Below are 24,131 nucleotides of genomic sequence, written 5' to 3'. Positions count from 1 at the left end.
TTTATATACTTATTCTGTAAGTGCTTTCTATTTTTATTTTTTCCCCTTAAACTTTTTAATTTAAATGAAGACACAAACGCATTACCCTAGGCCTACACAGGGTCTGGATCATCAGTATCACTATCTTCCACCTCCACATCTTGTCCCACTGGAAGATCTTCATGGACAATAACACGAAGCTCTCATCTCCTGTGATAATGATGCCTTGTTCTGGAATACCTCCTAAAGGACTTGCCTGAGGCTGTTTTATAGTTAATTTCCTTTTTTTACAAGCAGAAGGAGTACACTCTAAAATACTGATTAAGATATTGTACAGTAAATACATACACCAGTAACAGAGTCTGTTATTATCATTATCAAGTTTTATGCACTGTACCTAATTGTGCTGCATTTTTGTATGCCTGGCAGTGCAGTAGGTGTGTTTCACCAAGACCACCACAAGCATGGGAGTAATGTGTTGAGCTATGACATTACCAGAGCTACCATGCTGCTATAGACAGGAGACAGGGACTGGGTAGAAGAGGGCAGTTCCCTGGTAAAAGTCTTACTCCTAAGCCTAGAAACCTGCAGCCCTAAATGGGCATAGACATTCCTGTTTGTGCACCCAAATGTTGCCTTTCGGCCTGCCATGCCCCTCTGTGCTGTACCCATATAAACCCCAAATCCCAGGCTTGATGAGCAGATGAGCAGATAAGCAGACAAACAGAAGAGCAGAGAAGCAGAAGAGTAGTGCTGCAGAGAAGGAGAGAAGAGAAGGAGCATCTGAATGTCAAGAGGAGTTTGGAGGGGGATGGTCAGAGAGGAGATCAGTTGCAGGACAGCCAAACTCCAGGGGAAGATCATCTTCCACTCCAATCCCTTTCCAGCTCCCCATCCGTCCTGCTGAGAGCCACCTCCATCACCAAGTAAAATCCCCGCATTCACCATCCTTCAAGTTCATGTGTGACTTGATTCTTCCTGGACACTGGACAAGAACCCAGGTGCCAAGAGGGCACTGAGCTGGTTAACGCTTAAGCCATCTGCCGATGGCGGAGCTAAAAGAGCACTGTAGCACACCCACTGGGACTTTGAGAGTCACAGGCACACACCCCTAGATGCCACCATGGGGCGGGAACCCAAAAGTGCTCGCCCTGGCTCCTGCACCTGTCTGTCTACGTGCTCCCTCTCCTATAATGGGCTTGTGCAACAGTGGCTTCCCAACAGATGAGCCACACCCCTTCCACATGTCCTGCAAGGGGGATCAGGGAACTCTCCCCCTTCAGTGTCAGTAGCTGATAGGAATATTTTAGCTCCATTATAATCTTATGACACCACCTTTGTGTATGTGGTCTGTCATTGACTGAAGTGTCGTTATGTGGTACGTTACTGTGTTTATTGAGTGGATGGTCAACTGTATGAGGTACTTGAATAATGAGCGGTGTGAACCTTGGTTTTGTGACATCTTCTGAGAGCTGCTTTCAGGTGAGTATAAGAAGAGGTATTTCTAGTCTAGGTCCCCACTCCTTTTCTTAGTTCCTGCTTAGTGGAGGTGTTAGAAAAAAAGGTTGGACTCTGGTACTATTTTGGACTCTGGTACTATTTTCCTCCATTGGTTATATGGACTCAAAGCCATAACTTAAGGAAGAATGTCTATTTTTAGATTTGGTGACTGATTTAGATAGGTTGCTACAGAAAGTGGTACAAAGATATTTCACACATAGAATATCAAATCCAGGGTGCTTTAGCACTACATTCCAATGGCCTGAGATGGATGGGTGGAAGCCCTGGCAAGCTGAAATAAACCAGGGCAAGCTCCTCTTTGGAATTCACAAGTCTGACAACTGGTGACTCAAGCTCTAGTCAGGAGACCTGAATGTTATGTCTGGCACCACGATACCTTAGTTTACAGAGATTAATCTAACAGGCCTTCAGTTAGTTTGCTTTATTTTAAAATTCTGCTTAGCTTTTTGTTGCCTACTAAATTTCTCCTGATCTATATTTAGATGTAGGTGAGGGCTCTAGATGTGTGCGCTGCCAACACCAGCTCCTGGGAGGGAACATTTTCTCACTCACAAGCAAGTGAACTTCGCTTTCTCCACGGAGAATGACCTGCACGATGGCTTTCAGAAGCGGAGAACACGGCTCATGTTTCCCTCCATAGTTCCTCCATGGCCTTTGGTTACCTCTTCTCTGAATGGAGGAGCTTGGGTTATGTGAAAAGCAGAGCGACCAGACTACACAAATGCTGTAGTGAGAAGGCAGCAAATTAAAATATCAGAAATTTCAAAAGGAAAGATTTATAATAGTTAGATTTAAAACATGCTCTGAGGCCAGGCATAGTGGCTCACACCTGTAATCCCAGCACTTTGGGAGGCCAAGGCAAGAGGATTCCTTGAGGGCAGGAGTTCAAGGCTAGCCTGCACTACATAACAAGACCCTGTCCTGTCTCTATATAAAAAAAGAAAGAAAGAAAGAAAGAAAGAAAGGAAAAGGAAGAAAAGTGCTTTAATATTCAGAGGCATGAGAGATAGCAATGAGTAATATAAGATCTTCTCTAGGGACACTGGGGAAGCACTCTACGGAGGTGGTTCTAATCTAGCCTGGCAAATCTCTCTTCCCTTTATGCCTTGTATTTCCTTCTTCTTTGTGACTTTGCTAATGTTCTTCCTTCCTCTTGGAAAAATTTTCTGTACTAATCAAAAGGCCCCAAGACACAGGGGGAAATGTGGTAAATCTGAGACTGGAAGGAAATTACCATCTAATATCGCTCTTATACAGTATAACTATTGTTAATATTATTGCTTGGGTTACTCATTTATTCATATCACAAACACTGACTGAGTGCTTATTATTTGCTAAGCATGGGCAATAAAGAGTTGAAGACCAACAAAGCCCCTGCCTTCCCAGAAGCTTATTTGCTTGTGGGGAAAATAAACAGTGGATCAATTAACAAATAAGTAGATAACATAATGGCACAGCCAGGCATGGTGGCCTCATGCCTGTAATCCCAGCACTTTGGAAGGCTGAGGTGGGAGGATCGCTTAGGCCCAGGAGTTTGAGACCAGCCTGGGCAACATAGGGAAATCCCATCTCTACCAAAACAAAACAAAACAAACAACAAACGAAACACATGGTGACGTGTGCCTATAGTCTCAGCTACTCAGGAGGCTGAGGTGGGAGGATCACTTGAGCCCAGGAGGCAGAGGTTGCAGTGAGCCAAGATCTCCCCACTGCACTCCAACCTGGGTGACAGGGTAAGACCCTGTCTCAAAACAAACAAACAAACAAACAAAACAACCAAAAACCAAAAAAAGTAATGTCAGATGGTGACAGTGTTTTGAAGAAAATAAAGCAGGGTAGGGGAACTAGTGATAACTGGTAGATTTGGGTTTCTCCATCTCTGGCTGCTTTTGTCTCCTCTGTAAGATGAAAGTGGCAAAGGAAATTCCAGGTTGACTTTTGGGTTCAGTGAGTTTTCTACCCTATGTCTCTTCACTGCCCTTTCCCTCCGCAGAACCTCTAAGATCTGATCCTTAGATTCTGCAATGTAAGTCAGCTTCCTTCTTCTTGGTTGCCAGCTCACTACATTCTTATTCCTGGATAAACCAAAAATCTCTTCCTTGTTTTCACATTTTCAAAAAGATGTAGAAATCTCTCACCTGCTCATGTTCCTTCCTTTTTGTTTTATGGGTATATATACCTTTTACAATTTTTTCCGTACCAAATGTAGTTGAATATTGGGATGTAGTCATAACAAACACGTAAATACAATCCACCATATTTAAATGGACTTATTCATTTAGTCTGCTTAAAATCGAGATAGTAACACAAGCACCAGTGGGTTTCTCTGTCTGCAAACTCTGGGCATTTTTAATCCTGGCAGTTTTTAAATTGCTTAGCAGTAAAATGGTCAGACAACAGCACCTATTGTTATGAATCCCTGCCCCTTCTTACCTCAATGAGGCTATCATTTCTATCAATTCTGCTGACAGAATTAAGAAGAGCCATTGATTTCCAGTTTGTTCAGCGTTTTTATTCTTAGGATGGGAGTGATGACTTGTAACCTCTTTATATCTAGAGACTCAATTTAAGTCTACCTCTTTCATTCAGCCTTCTCTCACCATTTTCAGCTGCCTGGAATGCCTTCTTTCTCTCAGTTCCTATTTTTGACATTAAAAATCAGGGTACTTAGTTATATTGTACCTCACACCAATTGTTTTACTTGTTAATATCTTTTTTCCTAATTAGATTGTGACATTTTGGAATAAAAGAAAAAATATCTTTTTTAACTTTACAGCTTCCCAGATTTCATTAGATTACTATCGATTTGAGTGCCTTTTATACATCAGGCAATGCCTAGTGTATAATATTTTTCCTTATGGGTTTTAGCATTTAACTTATCTAATGATCACAACATTTCTATGATGTCATTTGTTTTCATGATTTGTTGAAAGTTGATGGTCAGAAAGGTTAAAAAGTTGTCTGTGGTCATAATTTTTGAGGAGGCGGAGCTAAAGGCCTGTTTGATTCTGAGAACAATTCTGTGCTCCTTCAGCTGAACCACACAGCCCCTCTTAGAGCTTTGTCTCCACAGACACTAAGTGTATTCTTGTTGATTGAGTGAATTAATGGATGAATTATCTGGAGTTCCTTCTGCTTCTGTTTTCTTCTCTGTAAAAGGAGGATCATTGCAGGAACCCGAACTAATAATAGCATAGTCCAACTGAGTTCCCTTAATTTGGTAACCAAGAGAAAGTAGAGTTAATTAACTAGAACCCTTTGCCATGACTGCTCTCTAGACTTTTCATCACTTTTCTCTGAAAGTCCGGTCCTGAGCTCTATTACAAGATAGAACATTTTAGCCACGATTGAAGAGAGCACTATTAACATTTTATGGCATTGGTTCCTTTTTTCCTAATACTGTGGGATTAAAACAATGTTCACCAAATTCTGGATGTTTTATTCCTGTTTTTTCATGATGTTTTATAATCCAGGCCTTCTTCATAGAGACACAGGGCTATGTTTTATAACTGCCAGGGTCAAGAAAAGAACAGCTTGTGTGAGATCCTTAAAGAAATAGCTAAGCAGTAACTTCAGACCTTCTGTATGTTTTCCTCAACATTTTCTCTCACTTTTTGTCTCCCTACAACTCATTTTTAGAAAACAAAAACACAATACAATTTTGCTCTTTTAAAAGATAGTACAGCTGGGTGCAGTGGTTCATGCTTGTAATCCCAGCACTTTGGGAGGCTGTGGGGGGCAGATCACTTGAGGTCAGGAGTTTAAGACCAGCCTGGCCAATATGGTGAAACCCTGTCTCTACTAAAAATACAAAAATTAGCAGGATGTGGTGGCAGGCCCCTGTAATCCCAGCTACTTGGGAAGCTGAGGCAGGAGAATCACTCGAACCTGGGAGGTGGAGGTTACAGCAGTGAGCCGAGATTGCACCACTGCACTCCAGCCTGGGTGAAAAACTAAGACTCTGTCTCAAAAAAAAAAAAAAAAAAAGGTAGTATACGTGTACTATAATACTTTACAAAGTACAGAAAATATCTAAAGAGAAAGAAATAACATCTCACAACCTCATCATCTAGATATGACTGCTAACATTTTGACGTATTTCATTTCAGCTTTTAATTAATTTTTGCAGAAGACATTTATTTCAGATATTCTAACTTTATAATCTATAGAATTTTAATGATATTTTTGTATGACATCTATCATAAACATTTCTGCATGTCATTGAAATATTTATAAATATTATTTTTATTTAAAGGATGCATAGTTAATTGATACAACACTTCTTTTAAAATTGGTAATTTCAGCTGGGCGCGGTGGCTCAAGCCTGTAATCCCAGCACTTTGGGAGGCTGAGACGGGCGGATCACGAGGTCAGGAGATCGAGACCATCCTGGCTAACACGGTGAAACCCCGTCTCTACTAAAAATACAAAAAACTAGCCGGGCGAGGTGGCGGGCGCCTGTAGTCCCAGCTACTCAGGAGGCTGAGGCAGGAGAATGACGTAAACCCGGGAGGCGGAGCTTGCAGTGAGCTGAGATCTGGCCACTGCACTCCAGCCCGGGTGACAGAGCAAGACTCCGTCTCAAAAAAAAGGTAATTTCACATACCTGGAGGAGATGAGCAGATGTGAAACAAACAAGAAAGGGTAAGAGACAGCTTGTCTCTTGACTTATATATATATTTTCAATATGACTTGAAAAAAAGAACTTAACTTAGAGACCTCTAGAATAGTTAGCACAAATAGATTTCTCAGTGTGGTTAAGATGAAGTACAGATACTAAATTTACTCTTTTATGTGAAATAAATAAAAACTGGATAAGATATATACAGCAACAGCTTTCAAGACATTATACCTCAGACAACAAAGGATAATGACCTGTGAGAGAGGGAAAACAAATTAGGTGAGCCTATGATTGCCCCAGTTTACTGCCTGGAGAGAGATTCCAGGCCTAGGTGCAGAGAGAAGGGCTGCAAATGGAAACTATTGCTCTTGCTGAGTTGAGGAGAGAGACCTGAGAGTCTGCAGGTACTAAGATAGCTGCAATTCATGAGGAAGAGTTCCAGAGAAAAGAAAACTGAACAGAGAGTGAGTTCTGGATTTCTGTAGTGTTCCTGCTGACTCTTCTGCTCAATCATGGTCAGTGCATGTGTGTGGCTGGAGAAAGAACCTCTGAAAAGGTTTAGAGGGACAAATCCTTGGTATCACATAGGTCTGGGAAGAGCTCCTCTTTCCACCAGAAAGAGTATAAAAACCACGTAATTCACGGGATATCAGGTAGCGTACTCAGAAGGGTTTTGCTTCCGCAGTGAGAAAAAATTAGACCTAGACCAAATGTTGCTCTGATCCTAACAAAACTTAAAAAATGAGACCCTAAAGGATACAACTGTTTCCAGGTAACTTAAATATATACCAGAACAAAGCCGAAGAATATGGGAATATGAAACTATCCAGCAGTCAGTAAGGTGAAATTCATAATATCTATCATGCAACCAAACATTACCATGAGTATAAAGAAGCATGAAAATAAATACTCATAATTCCAAGAAAAATCAATTACACATAATTGCCCTGTCAATGACACAGATGACGTAATTAGTAAACAAAGAGCTAATTATAACTCTGCCAACTCTAGCCATTACACATGTTCAAAAGGCTAGAGGAAAGATTAAATCAGGACACAGAAGAAATAAAAAGACAAAATAAAATATCTACAGATGAAAATTACAATATCTGAGATGAAGCATAAGCAAGATGGGATTCGCAGCAGATTAGGTGTAGAAGAAGGATTAATGAACATCAAAGCATATATGACAACAGTAGCATAAAGTCTGTAAGAAAAGAAATGGAAACATACTGGTATAAGGTTTTACACTATGTATGAAATGGTATAGTATCACTTGAAGAGAGACTGTGACTAAAGACCACCGTACCCTCTTAGGGGAAGAAAAATATCTTTTTTTTCCACCCATCCTGGGTTCACAGCTGAGGCCAATATAACAAAAAACAGATTAACAACACAGAAGCATACACATTTACTTAGTATAAGTGTTATGTGACTCAGGAGCCGTCATAAGGAAAGAAGACTCAAAGAAACAGACCTGAGTATTTTTATAGTAGGTTTGATGAAGAATGGATAGTCACGGCGAAATATAATAGGACAATGGGTGTATGATCTAAAGGTAGTAAACTGGGGGAAATTTAGCAGGGTTTGCTTGTTCAGATTTTTCTCCTTGACCTTTTGTTGTGAGATGCAAGCATGTTTCTTTTCTCTGGTTATAGGGAGGGCACCTGTCACATGAGGGACGTAGGATCTGCTTCAGAGAAGTGCCGGGGAAGAACAGTGACCTTCCTGCTTCTGCAGTTTTCTTAAATTCATATAGCTTAAAATATTTAATATGCTAAGGTGTTACATTTGGGGGTAGTATATCTTGATACCCATCACCTGAAACCAATCACTTTATAATAGTAACACAAAGAGTTGTAGATAATATGCCATAAAGGTGGTAAAATGGAATCATTGGAAAAGTCAGTTCATCCAAAAGAAGGCTGGAAGAGGAAAGCAAAAACAAAGAAGAGATGGGAAAAACAAAAAGTAAATCATAGGGACATGAGCATCCCTTAATTTTGGTATACAGGAGGGGTTTGAGGGGTGCCGTCGGATACCAAAGGATGACTGTATATTTTATAAATTAAGAGACTTTCATTCTTTAAATATTCTTGGACTTAAAGTTTTTTAAAAAGAAAACAAATCAAAACATACTATAGTTGCTAAAACAAATCATTTTAGTAGTAGTATATTCAGTGGCTGAAATGATAGGGAGCATCAGTCATTATTTCTTCAATATCATGTTATCCTTACTGAAAAAATAAGATATAACTGGGAAATATTCTTGGATCCCTTACACATCCACTTAATTTCTTAAAAGAAGAAAGATAAAATACATGTAACAACAGAAACAAATAAACCATTTACTGTAACATTCCAGGAATCATGGGCTCCTTTTCTTCGCCAGTTTATTTATTTACTTATCTTTATCACCTAGTAGTAGTTTGTTTCCTTTGATAGAATATATGGTAGTCCCACATTGGTGATAACTGGTGCTCCCTTCATCCAACTGGATCATTTTGAGATGCAGTTTTACATTTTTTTTTAGCATTTTCTTTGTGTTCCTATATCAGTTATGATGAACCACTGATAATATTTTGTTCTAAAATGAAACATGTTACTTAGTACATTTTTTTTAGTGTCTTGCTGACTTTTAAAATTTGAATGATGTACAGACTTCGTTTTTTAATGAAGTATAAATATTTGCTCATGGTTTCTAAATTCCTTATAAAATAAAATTAATTCAATCTGCAAAAAAATTAAATGGTAAGAGAGTAAACTCATCGCTTAGATATTCATATTAAACGTAAATGGCCTAAACACCCTAGCTAAAAGTTAAAAATGGTCTAATTGAATAAAATACCAATATCCAACTATATCTTGCCTATAAGAAAATATTGCCACTTTCAGTATAAAAATATAAATAGGTAAAAGATAAAAGGATGGAAAAAGACATACTATTTTAAATTAATCAAAAGAGGGTGGAGTGGCCATATTGAGTAAATTAGACTTCAAAGCAAATAATATTAATACTCCCAGGGATGAAGAACATTATTTCATAATAATAGATGTAAATTTATAAAAAGGAAGTAACAAATTTAAACATTTATTCACCTAATATCAGAACTCTAAAATACATAAAGATAAAATGCTGATATAACTTCAAATAGAAATAGATAAATCCACTGTTATAGTCAGATTTCAGGACCTTTTTCTCAATAACTGATAGAAAAAACAGACAAAAATATCAGTAAGGATATAGAAAAGCTCCAAAATATTATCAATCGACTTGAATTAATTAATATTTATGGGGCCAGGCTTGATGCTCATGCCTGTAATTCCAGCACTTCGGCAGGCCTTGAGCTCAGGAATTCGAGACCAGCCTGGGCAACACACACACACATACACACACACACACACACAAACACACACATGCATATATATATGTATATATACACACACACATACACACGCAACACATCAGCTAGCAGCAGAATACACATTTTCTTCAAGAACACACAGAATAATTAGCATGATATGCTATATTCTAGGCCATAAATAAATCTCAACAGATTTAAAATAATTAAACTAATACAAAATATATTCTGTAACTACAATGGAATTAAATTTGAAATTAATAGCAAAAGATATCTGGCAAATCCCCAAATATTTGGTAACTAATATCATACTTCTAAATGAACCAGGGTCAAATAAGGAATCAAAATAGAAATTAGAAAGTGTTTGACTAAATTAAATACACATTTCAAAATTTTGAGATGCAACAACAGCAGTATTTAGAGGAAAATTTACAATAGTATAGACCAATATTAGAAAAGAAGATCTCAAACCAGTGATCTCAGTTTCTACCTGAAGAAACTAGAAAAGGAAGAGCAAATAAATCCAAAATAAGCAGAAGAAAGTAAGTAATAAAGACCAGAGCTGAAATCAATAAAGTAGAAAACAGAAAAACAAAGCAAAACAAAATCTAATAACACCCAAAACTTGGTATTATGTAGATCAGTAAGATTGATAAACCACTGGCCAGACTGATTAGGAATTTATCAAGAAGAAACAAACAATTTTCTTTTTTTGATACCTTATATGTAGCACCCAAAAATAAATAACTTTGATATAACATTTATTCATCTAATAACAGAAGACAGAAATGAGAAAGGTGACATCATTACACATTCCACAGATAGTAAAAAGATAATAAGATAATATGATGAAAAACTCAGGCCAATAAATTTGACACCTTAGATAAACAGAACAAATTACTTATATGACACAGTCTACCAAAGTTCATTCAGGAAGAAATTGCTAATCTTAGCAGCTGTATATCTATTAAAGAAATTAAGTTGACAGTTAAAAATTATCCTGCAAAACGTACTTCAAGCTCTGATTGCTTCCCTGGAGAATCGTACCCAATATTTAAGGAGAAAGTAATTCTAATTCTGAGTGAACTTTTCCAGGAAATTGAAGAGGAATAAACATTTTCCAACTCTCCCTGAGACCAGTTCTACTCTATCCAAAACCAGACAAAGACATTCCAAGAAAACCAAACTACAGACCACTGTATGCAAGCAGCAATGGGAAATGAAAAATTACAAAATATCATTTATAATATCAGAAAAAGTAATTACGAAGTACTTAGGAACAAACCTGACAAAAGTGGCTCAAGATTTGAACTCTGTAAACAATAAAACATTGCTGTAAGAAATTAAAGAGGGCAGAAATAAATGGAAACCTCATTTGTGAATTGGATAAATTTAACATTGTGAAGATATAAATTTTCCTTAAATTGGTCTATAATTCAACAGAATCTCAATCAATACCTCAATAGGCTTTTAAAAATGCTTGCAAAATTTGACAAACTAATCCTAAAATTTATATGAAAATGCAAAGGACCTACAAGAGGCAAACTATCTTTGAAAAAGAAGAGTAAGTTTGAAAGACATATATTTGCCCTCAGGGCTCATTATAAAGCTACGATAATCAAGACAGTGTGAGACTGAAATAAAGATAGACAAAGAAAGACAATTTCTAGGTCATGAGAGCTATGTTTCCTAAAGGAAGGCAGCAGGTACTTATCAACTTTCCCCATGTCCTCAGGATGCCTTAGGCAGTGGTTGCCGAACCACTAGCAGCTTTAGCACCAGCTGGAAGCTTTTTAGAAAAGCTGATTACTGGGCCCATCCCAGACCTACTGAACCAGAATCTCTGTGGGCAAAGCCCAGGAATCTGTGTTTTGACAAGCTCTCCAGGTGATAATGATGTCTATTAAAGTTTGAGATTCATTGTCTTGGGCTTTCCCGGTTGGAAATCCGCCAGGATTTGGGAGACAGGGGAAGAGGTCTGGAGAGAGTGGCAGAATTCAGCACCACAGAATGAAGAGGAAAACTGATGGCCTTTGTCCATGGAATCCATTAAAATATACTCTCATTGCTGCCAGGCTGAGTTGATGAATAAAAAATAAGCTAATCTCATATCAAGCCATCAGGCTATTGATGATAATTGTGTTTCAGGGTGAGCAAACAGCTTTACCAAGCTCACACAGTTGAGACAATTTGTTGTTTGGAACTATCTTACTGGAAGTAGATGCTTAAGAAGAATGCAGAAGTTATGAAAATCAATCCGGGATTCAGAAATCTTTCAATTAAATCTTTAACATTCTGTCTCTCATGCACACACACACATGCACACATACACATATAGTAAGATTTCATGACACATGAGACAGGCGGTGAAGCTGAACAGTTCTGATGAATGCCTGAGTGGTAAAATCACCTTGAAGAACCGGAAGTGAAGGTCTATTCTAGCTGGGTATGAGCTACAAACTCGTTTCTTGGGGAACACATGAATACATTGGGGAGGCTAAGTAGCTTCTGAGGCTACTAACAGAATTTTAGTCATTTCTCCTGTCATCTGAAAAATATATGATATTGAATTTTTAAAAATGGGTTTAGTGTAGTCTAGTCTCACTGTCTGAAACTAGGATGTGGTTTGTTCCAATAACCAAAGTGATTCCATCCCATGTGAGGGAAAAAAGGGATAATGGTGAATTAAAAGCACCTGCATGTATTTGTTGCTCCTTTAGAGGGAGTGTCTCTTCATCAACATTAACTTTCTTTCCTACTTTTGAGCTGGCTGCTAAAAGTCTAGGTTTAGATCTTAATCCATTGTCCTTCCCTGCATGATGTAATGCTTACAATTACAGTCTCAGCCCTCTGGCATTTAATGAAGATAAAATTGATTACTTTCGACTGAAAACAAAAAAATCACTTACAATCAGGATACTGAATATATTAGTAAGTACAAGGTCCCAGCTTCTAGTGGACTTGGCAGACTGTCAACCTCTTACTAAGTGACCCCACCCCATGCCTTTTTGTCCTTTCTGTTGCCACACAATCATGATAATTTGTTCTCTGAATGCCAGAGTACTGCCAAGGAAAGGAATTCTGAAGCTGGCTGAGAGAGATCATGTAAATCTCCCAATCTAGACTCCATTGACTCTTGTCTCTTTTTTTGTATGGAACTGATTTTATAATTTCTGAGGCAATGAAAGATTAGTACCCCAAATGACCGCTAGTCCTTTGTTTATTGATCAATCTGAGCATGGACTAGAATTCATCCTCCAATTGGTAACAAGAAAAACTTGGATGGGGAAGCACACCATTGGTTAAGGCAGCACAGCAAGTTTGAATTTGGCTGCCTCTACTTTCAATATTGGTTGACGTCAAGAGCAGACATTGGTGTTGGAGTTAAGAGTATCAAGAGAGTTAGTAAGTATCAATTTAGGGTAATATTTTATGCCTGGTCCTTATCTTTTGGTGAAATGATTTCTAATATCATCTCAGACTAAATAATATGGGATATTTTTACCTGCAGATTCTAAGGTATTAAGGTAAAGCTCAAAGTAGATGTGTTTTCCTTATCTTCCTAAAATTTTAGATTAAAGATGCCAAAAATTTGTGTGTGTATGTGTCAAAGCATTTGAACAGCTCTTGTAGACTATTATAACCTTTGTTCTCTACCAGGTACTGTATTATTATTATTATTTTAAATTAATTAATTAATTAATTTTTTATTATACTTTAAGTTCTAGGGTACATGTGCACAACGTGCAGGTTTGTTACATATATATACATGTGCCATGTTGGTGTGCTGCACCCATTAACTCGCCATTGACATTAGGTATATCTCCTAATGCTATACCTCCCCCCACCCCACAACAGGCCCCGGTGTGTGATGTTCCCCTTCCTGTGTCCAAGTGTTCTTATTGTTCAATTTCCACCTATGAGTGAGAACATGCAGTGTTTGGTTTTCTGTTCTTGCAATAGTTTGCTGAGAATGATGGTTTCTAGCTGCATCCATGTCCCTATAAAGGACACGAACTCATCCTTTTTTATGGCTGCATAGTATTCTATGGTGTATATGTGCCACATTTTCTTGTGGATGAATCTTAAAAGCACTATACTAAATGTAAGAAGCCAGGCACGAAACAGTACTTACTGTACATTTCCATTAAAACGAAATTCTAGAAAATGCAAACTAATCTACACTGACAAAAAGCAGACTGGCAATTGCTTGAGTCTAGAGGTAGAGTATATGGGTGGTGGGGTGTAGAGACGGAGGGAATGTGTGGATTTATTCCAAGAAGGCATGAGGCCACATGCCTAATTGCCCAACTGGCTTCACTTGCACAAAAACATTTATTATTTGTACAAAGTGCAACATATAATTGTCCTACTGTATTTGGTTTCTATAACAAAATACCATAGACTAGGTTGCTTATAAACAACAGATATTTATTTCTCATAGTTCTGGAGGTGGGAAAGTTCAATATCCAGGCACTACTGGCAGATTTGGTATCTGATGAGAGCCTACATTCTGGTTCATAGACAGCATTCCATTTGTTGTGTCTCCATATGGCAGAAAGAATGAATAAAGTTTCTGGAGTCTTCTTTATAACGGCACTAATCCATTCATGAAGGTTTCATCCCATGACCCAACAATACTGTTGTACTGGGGGTTATCTTGCAACATATGAATTTTGGGGAGCATAAACTTGCAACATATGAATTTTGGGGAACATATGAATTTTTGGGTAACATAGGCAATGAAGCAAGAAATTTTCCCTGACCCCTTCATGGGCAGGAACTGGAGAGTGCCTGTTTCACAGAGGTCTTATCAGATAATAAAATTCTCCATTAAATGACAAAACAAATAACTATTTGGGATTCCTGGGTCTGTGGTGCCTACTCTTCCAAAATGAGATTATTAAGGCTAATATATTCTCTGACTCTGTGTACACAAAGACAGGGGGCAGAAATAATATTGCTAGCCAGTCCACATACCTCAATCACATTTAATTTCACAAAATTTCCTTCTAATAAGCATTGTTCTGTTGGAACCGATCTCTCGATTCCCTCCTGGGCAGGGGTCGTCGCGAAGGATCACCGACACGAAGTTCACAGCAGAGAGTTATTTATTACTAGCGCGCTAGGGTCCCAAGCTCTAAGTTGGTCCTGGGACCCCGACTGCTTGTTACAGGCTGTTTATATATGCTAACACAAGTTCAAACACAGCTTATGGCGCGAAATTCAAACAAAGCTTAAGGCGTAAAATGATTGGGTCTAGCTATAGCCTGAGCAAGGGGTCTTGGTTTAATTGGTTAGAGCAGGACCTTATGAGGTTCTTTCCTGGAGTTGATAATTCCGGGAACTTTGAGGCAGGGTGAGACCCCTGGAATTGGCAGGGTGGGACCTCATGAGGTTGTTTCCCGGAATTGGCAGGGTGGGACCCTATCAGGGTGGAACACTATCGAGGCAGGGTGGGACCCTATCTAGGCAGGGTGAGACCCTATCTAGGGCCACCTGGTGCTAACTTTTTAGGTTTTGTAAGGCCTACTAGTTTCAGTTCCAACTAACAAACCATCTGGTGCTCGTCTAGAGATGGCTGAAGTGTACCTGATTCTAGTATTTTAGGTGTTAAATCTCCATTCTAATATTGTGAATCCTTAACTGGAGTATTCAAATATTAATTAGCTTCCTCTAGGATATAAATTAATATGTGTACCACAGTCTATGTGAATTATTTTAATTATATTACAGGCCATACACAAATTATATATAGGTTTAGTCTTTCTGAGTATTGCAAGTTGAGTCTGTGAGAGAAAAAGTTAGGATGAATTGAGAATAACTAGAATTCAGAATTATTTTTCATTAAGTGATGACTGTTAACTCATATTCCTGGCTAGGTAGCAAGTCCTGTGAAGTGTGATTTTCTCCTAACAGCTAAAGAGCAGGAAAAAAAAATGGATTTATTCTAGTTAATGACTTGCTTTTACTATTTTTATTAAAAAAATGAAGTAAATTGTTTCATTTTTCTTGGTGCTATTACTGTTTTGTCAGGAAGATAGATCTTCCAAATTTTAGGAAACTCTGAATCTAAATCCTATATTGCTCTCACTTCCTTTTTCTCTTTGTCTCTCTTCTGTTGTAGCCCTTCCCTCATTGCTAAGCCTTCATCCTGACTCTACCCTGCCCCCACTGCCTTTTGTTCTTTAGAAGACACTCATTAACATTTGCTAATGTATGCTAATGAGCAATAATTAGCATCTCTAATGTGAACAAAAGCAGTGCTACAAAGGAAGGGTAAAGATGTGTACAGAGTTCAGCCAGCCTTTTATGCTTCTTTATGCCTTAGGAACAATCCTCTTCTTTCAGTTCTTTCACAATTCTTTAGTGTTTTTTGTTTGTTTCATTTTGTTTGCTTATCCGTGAACCCTGACAACCATTCTTCTTCTTGAGTTGGAATATTGCAAAAATGCTGTGGAGGACAGAAAGATTCCTTTTTGTCCTAAATAATCCAAGGATATAAGCCTAGCTGCTAAGAGGTTATAATGCACATTTGTATCTTCATCTGGTTGTTATTTTGGTATCCTATTACTAGCAAAGATTTTAACCAGAAAGCCTCACACAAGATAATGTATTTCATTTTACAACACTTATTTACAGTGGTTGCCCTTTACGGTGGTAATTGCAGTGTGAAAGCATACACTCTGAATATATATTATGACAGCATGGTTAAATAAGAAATGTTCCCTCCCTCAAACAATCTAAATGCAAAGAAAATGCAAGACTCACCACTTACTTTTTCATAACCACAGAGGGCTCTAAATGTCTTTGTAAATAGCTATTTATTTATTGAATATGTATAGTTTTTTTTGAAAAAGCCAACCCTCCAAACCACATAGAGTAAGAGCTGTTTTTGTTCTTTCTGTAGACTGATGGTGTCGTGAAATACCTAATTGCAGTTTCTCACAAATACTCCAGCATGTAATTTGCCATTTGCAGAACCAGGCTTCACATTTCATATTTGCTCTTCCAGCTCAGGGGTGGTAGAATTTGGAAACATACCAGCAACCCACTTCACTCAGCCTGTGTTTAATTATAATTTCACGTACAATAAAAGCAGAAGGAAAACGTGCAAAAAAATTGGTGTGCATCCCTTTCCCCTCCTTCTTACGTATATACAAAAGATTTATTTCCATTGTGAAAGGATAGAATGGGGATCTTTATTTTGAGTAGATTTTCTATTTTTGTTCTTTCTGTTTGCCTCAGAGTTAGCATCCTCTCTCTGTGACCTCGGAGTAAAATGTGTTTCTCCGTAGGCTTCATCCCGTTCTATTTATCAACTATATTATATTTATCAACTATTTTATATTGTGTTTTTAATAAAGCAGACATCAGCAGCTATTTATTTCCTGCCTCTGAGGGCCCAGAGAGTCTCAAAAAATGAATGTAATCTAGAAGGAAAAACATTGAAGAGTGACAGCTATTATAACAGTTGCAATTTTTGCCTGCCTCCCTCTTTTGGATTGGTGAGTCCTACCAAAAAGCAAAACTATTATTCTCTTTGTAATTTTGAAACCACAGAGATTGAAAATAACTATTTAGTATCTCCAAGATATTATAATGTTTGAAAATATGACCAGTGTTGGGGGCATTTGTTACACAAGTTTCCAGTAGGGTGTTTTTGAATGTCTGTGCCCTCTGGTTTTCACAAAGCTGATCTTAAGGAAGATAAGATACTGGTACACACAGAAGAAATATCAGCCTAGGTCTGTCTCATTAAATCTTGTCCCCAGATACTTTGATGATATTTAAGTGTGATGATCTCATTCTGTGTTTCTCACTCCTGATAAGTTTTTAAATGTCTTATAGCTTACAGGTTTATTAAGGTATTTGATTTATATAAGAACTAAATATTCTGTTCATTCAATGGCTTTTGAGATATGTTTAATTCCATCATTTGAAGGACTTGGGATTGTTATAAACAAACAGCACGAGCTTCTTTTTGTCTTGACCTAGAAGTAGCAAAAATAAAGGGAGCTGCTTTGTTAACCTGAGCGAGATTTAATAATCTTGGGTATATTTTATTCTAGAGTAAGAAGAATTGCATCCCTTTATTTTTATTCAGTTTTGTAGACAGTAGCTTCTGTTCCCTACTTCACAACCACCAATAGTGTTATCATAAATTCAGAGAGTTGGGCCGTATTAGTCCATTCTTGCACTGCTATAAAGAACTACCTGAGACACGGTAACCAGTAAAGAAACTAGGTTTAATTGGCTCATGGTTCTGCAGCCTGTACAGAAACCATGGCTGTTTTCTGCTATCCAGCCCCCTCATGGCGGCCTGGGGAAACTTACAATCATGGCAGAAGGCAAAGTTGAGGAAGGAGGCACCTCCTACATGGCCGGAGCAGGAGGAAGAGAGAAGGGGAAGGTGCTACACACTTAAACAACAAGATCTTGTGAGAACTCACTATTCCAAGCACAGCAAAGGGAAAGTCTGTGCCCATGATCCAGTCACCTCCCATCAGGCACCTCTTCCAACACTGGAGATTACAATTAGACATGAGATTTTGGCAGGGACACAAATTTGAACCATATCATGGGCCATTCTCTTTATGGAGATGATGCCTGAATATGATTCGGTGACCCAATCTGGCATCCAAGTGGCTCACTTTTGGGCAATTCTTCTTTGGTCTTCTTTAGGGCTAACTTTACCCATTCCTTTTAAAATTTGGATTGATTTACTTTTTGTTTGGTTTTAAGAAAAGCAAAATATCTACATGCTGTTCTTGGCCTACCTTATATACATACACATACATACACATGTATAATTTTCTTCATATCAAAATATGCATCCCCATGATTCTTATTGCTATAATCAGAAATTAGTAATTTGAGGGGCAACTGAATGACCTTATACCTAGAATTTTCAGAGTATAATATTACACAGTGCGTATTCATAAGAATGCTACCTTTTAAAGAGGTTTTTTAATGTCATAGCTTATTTTTTATAGTTTCGCTGGTCTGTTTTCCCTCCTTTCTCTTTTTTTTTCCCCCTGAGAAGAGAGATTTCATGTTTTCGTTAAGGGGCTCATAATTTCCTTATAGAATATGACAAATTTTAGTTTGGAATACAGTATCTTAAAAAAATTATTTTATTCACATTTTCTGTCTTTTCACCTTCACATTCTTGTTTAAGCAATATATTAATAGTACAGATAGCTGAAGGTGGTCTGACTTTAGTTAATGTGAGGTTACACATAATATGTACATATATTAAAAATATTTATCATATCTAGCAAGACAAAAATGCAAAATTTTGCTTTATATTTATTCTTTTCCATTATCATTTACTGAAATTCTCACCCCATATTTATTATTTTACTTCTCTTTCTGTTTCTCTCCTTTCTCCTCTCATTCTTTTTCTTTCTTGTCTTCTCCCTACCCCATCTTTTAGTTCCATACTTTTGAATTGCTATGGTGGACTCAAATATAAGCGAGAGGTATATTAGCAAGTTGTTCAGTCTTTTAACAAAGTATTAGTCAGAGAATCACAGCCCAGGGATAAACCAAAAGCAGAAATAAAACTGAGGAATTAATAATCTAATTCATGTTGTTTGCTTTACATTATAGCTGGTTCATTTCATAGCCTACATCTTCAGTTTCTCGATTCTCATTAGGTCTTTCTTATCAGCATATAAGAACATTCTATCCAGCAAAAATAGCTGTATCCGCTTACTCATTGCCCATCAGCTCACAAAGCCACTTGAATTCAGCTTTTTGCCCACACAACTGCACTAAACCTATGCCTGGAAGATGAGGATCATCAATATCCCTACATTGTCAAATCCAGTGGTCAATTTTCAGTCCTCAATGTCCTTAGCAACTTACCATACATCTCTGATGCACATCTTCTGCCATCCGCAATCTCTGACTTTCCTTCTACTTAAGAGCTGATTGGCCGGGCGCGGTGGCTCAAGCCTGTAATCCCAGCACTTTGGGAGGCCGAGACGGGCGGATCACGAGGTCAGGAGATCGAGACCATCCTGGCTAACACGGTGAAACCCCGTCTCTACTAAAAATACAAAAAACTAGCCGGGCGAGGTGGCGGGCGCCTGTAGTCCCAGCTACTCGGGAGGCTGAGGCAGGAGAATGGCGAAAACCCAGGAGGCGGAGCTTGCAGTGAGCTGAGATCTGGCCACTGCACACTCCAGTCCGGGCGACAGTGCGAGACTTCCGCCTCAAAAAAAAAAAAAAAAAAAAAAAAGAGCTGATTGTTCATTTTTAATCTCTTCAGTTTGTTCTTCTCCTGTTCCTCACCATTTTGAGTCTCCTTTTTCTGTTTTGTTTACACTCATTTTCTTTGTTATCTCATCTGGTCTTATGGCTTTAAATACAATGTATATGTTGATGATTCCCTGATTCATATTTCCAGTCCAGACCTTTCTTCTGAACTCCAGGCTCAAATATTCAACTGTCTACTTAATGTCATGCTTGGATGTCTAGATGGTACCTGAAATCCAATGGGCCTGATTAAACTCCTGAACTTTAACAGCTCCTACCTAAGCTATTCTCCCTACAGTCTTCCATCTTCTTTTCCTGCAGTTCCATTCTTCAGGTGCTCAAGCAAAGTACCCGTGGTTATCCTTGATTTCTCTATTTCACATCCCACAGGGATGACATGGGTTCATTTATGCCTGTCATGCCATTGATTAACATCCCTGTCAAGAAAGTTTAGTCTTGAGGTAGAAGACATGCAATTTTTATGAAAAGGGTCAATGTTGACATTTCTCATACACAAAAAAGAATCCTGAGAAGAAACACAAAAAAGCTAAATAATACATTGCTGTTGTAGCTCAAGTAGACTGAATAAGATATCCATACCTAATCTCAAAACTTGTTATAAAGCCTTTTTTTTTTTTTTTTTTTTTTTTTTAAGAAGGAGTCTCACTTTGTGGCCCAGGCTGGAGTGCAGTGGCATAATCTCGGCTCACTGCAACCTCTGCCTCCTGGGTAGCTGCGATTACAGGCACTCACCACCATGCCCAGCTAATTTTTGTATTTGTAGTAGAGGCAGGGTTTCACCTAGTTGTCCAGGCTGGTCTTGAACTCCTGACCTCAAGTGATCTGCCCACCTCGGCCTCCCAAAGTGCTGGGATTACAGGCATGAGCCACTGTGCCTGGCCTATAAAGTCATTCTTTTGCCTCAAATAGTAAGACTCATTAAAGGCAGTGGTATTTTCTTTTACTGTCTACAAACCCCTATCCAAGAGCATTTTCGCTGTATTCCTTTGTGATCACACAATAAACGGTAATTCAATAAGTGAATTTTCAGTTTCCAAAATAATAGCTTGGAGCTATAAACATTGCTTCAAGAGGTAAATGTGGGTCAGAGAAAAAGGCAATGCCATTCAACTCTTCTGGCCACTTGGTCACCGTGTTATCCTGAAGAAACATAAACTGCTTTCAGTTTTATAGATTAAAAAAGAAGCCCCAGAACAATATCCACTTTTCTGAACGACTCCTATGCCTCTGAAATGTGACATTTTGCTGTTGTTTCTTTTTACTGTTTTTAATTACTGAGTCTATCTGCATGAAATGAGGATCTGGGTTGCCTAGGAGTTCATCTGCTCCTATTGCATATTCCTCTTTTAACTACACATACTTCAATGCAGTTTTGCTTGCTGCCTCCAACATTTTGACAGACTTCCCCTCCTCTTCCTTCACTATCCTCCCATCACTCTCTAGGAGAGAAGGTTATTTTTAAAGTGCATGATCAATAGGCATTGGGGAGCAACTGAGGCATGAAGAGATCACATGATTGGGAATAAGGTACTAGGGACTGCTGGGAGAAACAATGGCAACAGGCCACCTCAGAAATCATCTGAGAAAGGAAAGATGGTTTGTAGCTCCCATTCAAGTATTCTGAGTTATCTCTTCACACAGGTTTTTGTCTTGGAGGGGGTCCTTAACATGGTTCTTTAGCATTGCTTTAGGTTGAAGGAGATATAGGCCAGTGCTGATAGTTACTTTTCAGGCCAAATAATGTTCCATTACAATCAAGCTTGGTCTCAGGATCTTGACAGTGTCTTAAATCTCCTGGTCATAGTGCTTCTATTTAGTTCTTAATGCTGATGACGCCTTTGCTGAGGGTTTGAATCAAGAACAAAACAAGAATTATCACAATGACTATAAAAAAGTGGCTGTTCCATGATCAGACAAAGGAATGCTGTTAAGCAAAGAAGGCACCTAAGGAGAACATGGAGATGATCAGGCACAGACCAGAATCACTATTGGAAAACCAACTCAAGAGGAGGGAATGGGTCATTTCTGCAGCATTCGTCATTGCATCACTGGGAAATCATAGCTGTGTTCTAGTTCTCTACCTGCCATCACAGGGAATGTCTTCCCTTATGGACTTTTAAGTTTTATTTAATGGTTATTTGTAACTATTCTTTCTGTGCCAGAGAAGATGATTCATGACTCTAGTCCTGCTTTTTCTCTCCCTTGGTTATTAGAGGAAACTGAGTTGTTGCTTATCTCTTCAGCTTGGGATACCTTATTCTGCTCTTTTTATTTAATATATAATCCTTCCTAAAGATTTGCTTACATTTTTGTTCATTTAGTAGATTTTTCCATTTTATTTAATTGACTTTATATTATCACATTCTAGTGAAATAATCATTAGAAATCAGCCTAATACATTGTGCAAATGTTTTAAAAATTTGCTTTGGCTATGCATATTGCAAGGTAGGCTGTGGGTCAGCATTTGCTATTTGTCCTCAGCTGTTTCTTCTTTATATATAGCTGATAAGACCCTGCTCCAATGCTAATCTTGTATCATTAAAATTCTTTCCTACAGAATCCTTCTTTGACTGAAGAAGCTTAGTGGTGACATTAATTGCAAATAAAAGACCATGACCTATTGTAGAATGTGGAATATCTCCTTAGAAGTGTCTGCCTTCATTATTGCAAACTCTCAGTAGTGACATAACGATCTTTGTCCTGTGTAGATTCAGTTGCAGCCAGCAACAGAAGGCATATGTTCACTTTGAACAAAAGAACATTTATTTTCACATTCTGTGGCTGATGTTGAGTGTTAACATTTTTGCATATCCTAAAATTTTTTACCCAGATGCTGTTTAAAGGCAAAAAGTGCTTTTACAATAATTTTCTTTGTGAGTGGAATTTACACTCTTGGTATGTGTTGCCTTTTCAATATGCCTGTCAAGTTCTGAATAATAACCTTTGACAGTGAGTGAACAGAAACAAAACCAGAGGTTGTTTCATCTGTTCACAGCAACATTGTTTGTCATCTTTGCTTTTTTGGACAAATGCCATTCTACCTTAAATAAAAATATGATAAAATTCATGTTTTATAAGCAAATTAATAGACTTTAGTTTTTAATAAATATTCTAATTTTTCTAAGGCAAGAAACCTGTGATGAATGAACATTAAGTTGACAAGAAAAAATATTTGCCAATAAATATATTTTTCATATTACTGTAGCATTAAAAATTTTATAAAACTTTTATATGTCTTTATAAAAATGAAGCAAAGCTAAAAACAAGATGCTATATGGGGTGAGGAATAAACAGAAAAAGTGTCCTTTGTCTTGGAAAGAACTGTAAAATCACCTATCTCCATATTGCCAAAGGGAATCACATATTGGGAGATTTAGGATCTATTAATATAATACCGATAAAAATAATCGAAACAGAAAAGATCTGGCTTTAAGCATTTTTCTAAAGACTTTTTCATACTTGGTAAAAGTGGTTGAAATAAATTATTCTCTAGTTTTGTGTAGTTAATTTGGTTATTAACCTAATTGGTATGGGCATGTGGATATAGCTTTATTAACAATTCAATTTCTCATGAAATAAAATAACCCAACAAACCCCAACTCTATTGCAATACAGAATTCATTTTGGTTGAAGTTATTTTGAATTGAGCTGATAACTTATAACTTTGAATGGAGCTTATAACAGTTATGTTTTGCAAATCCCTGAAGATTATGAAATAGAAAAATCTTTGCATGGCATTGTATAAGATGCTGTAGCCGTATATCTTTAATAAATCATGATCACTTTGACAAGTTTATGGAAAAATTGTATTAACTGCACAAAAAGTTATGATAAAAACAATAAAAGTAAAAACTACTTACTAACGATTGTACAGGCATTTAAATAATTGCTGTACTATTTTCTTTCCTCAACAGTACAAATCAAAGTGGAGGAAAAAGAAGACGAGACAGAGGAAAGCTCAAGTAAGTGGTGATGGGCCCACTTGGGATGGAATACCCGTAAATTCAAGGAATTTATCCTCTTATCTTGTGGACTTGAGCTACCACATATAAGCAGAAGTGTGTGTGGATAAGTTTTGATGGTCTCACAGGAGGAATCAAGTTCAGCAAACAGAATCCCCACTCTAGATTCCATCCAGTTGGCATTGTAGGGGCCAAGACCGTGATCCCTTGAATGTTTGCTGAAAAATCAACAAGCAAAAGGCATATTAATAGGAGAAAAGGCATATAATGTCATAGAACATGTATTCATTAAAGCTTAGGATGAAGACCCAAAGATAGAGAAAATTGTTCATTTTAATGCTTAGGTTCAACAAAGTATGGACAGCAGTATAGAAATATGATTGGACAAAAAGGGTTTAA

At 37.7% G+C, this 24,131-nt stretch overlaps 1 protein-coding gene across 1 annotated transcript in view; it reads left to right on the top strand.

Annotated features, from left to right (window-relative positions):
• Nucleotides 1–24,131, top strand: part of TMC1 (transmembrane channel-like 1) — a 190,132-nt gene that overhangs the window by 8,719 nt on the left and 157,282 nt on the right. The window contains exon 3 of the mRNA XM_011947044.1: nt 23,685–23,732. Within this exon, the coding sequence (XP_011802434.1) occupies nt 23,685–23,732 (48 nt within the window). The remainder of the gene's footprint in view (nt 1–23,684; nt 23,733–24,131) is intronic.

The sequence above is a fragment of the Colobus angolensis genome, unplaced genomic scaffold (assembly GCF_000951035.1).
Source record: "Colobus angolensis palliatus isolate OR3802 unplaced genomic scaffold, Cang.pa_1.0 Scaffold257, whole genome shotgun sequence".
Classification (NCBI taxonomy): Eukaryota; Metazoa; Chordata; class Mammalia; order Primates; family Cercopithecidae; genus Colobus; species Colobus angolensis.
The sequence above is the reverse complement of the archived record's forward strand: the minus strand, read 5'-3'. Positions and strand labels throughout refer to the sequence as shown.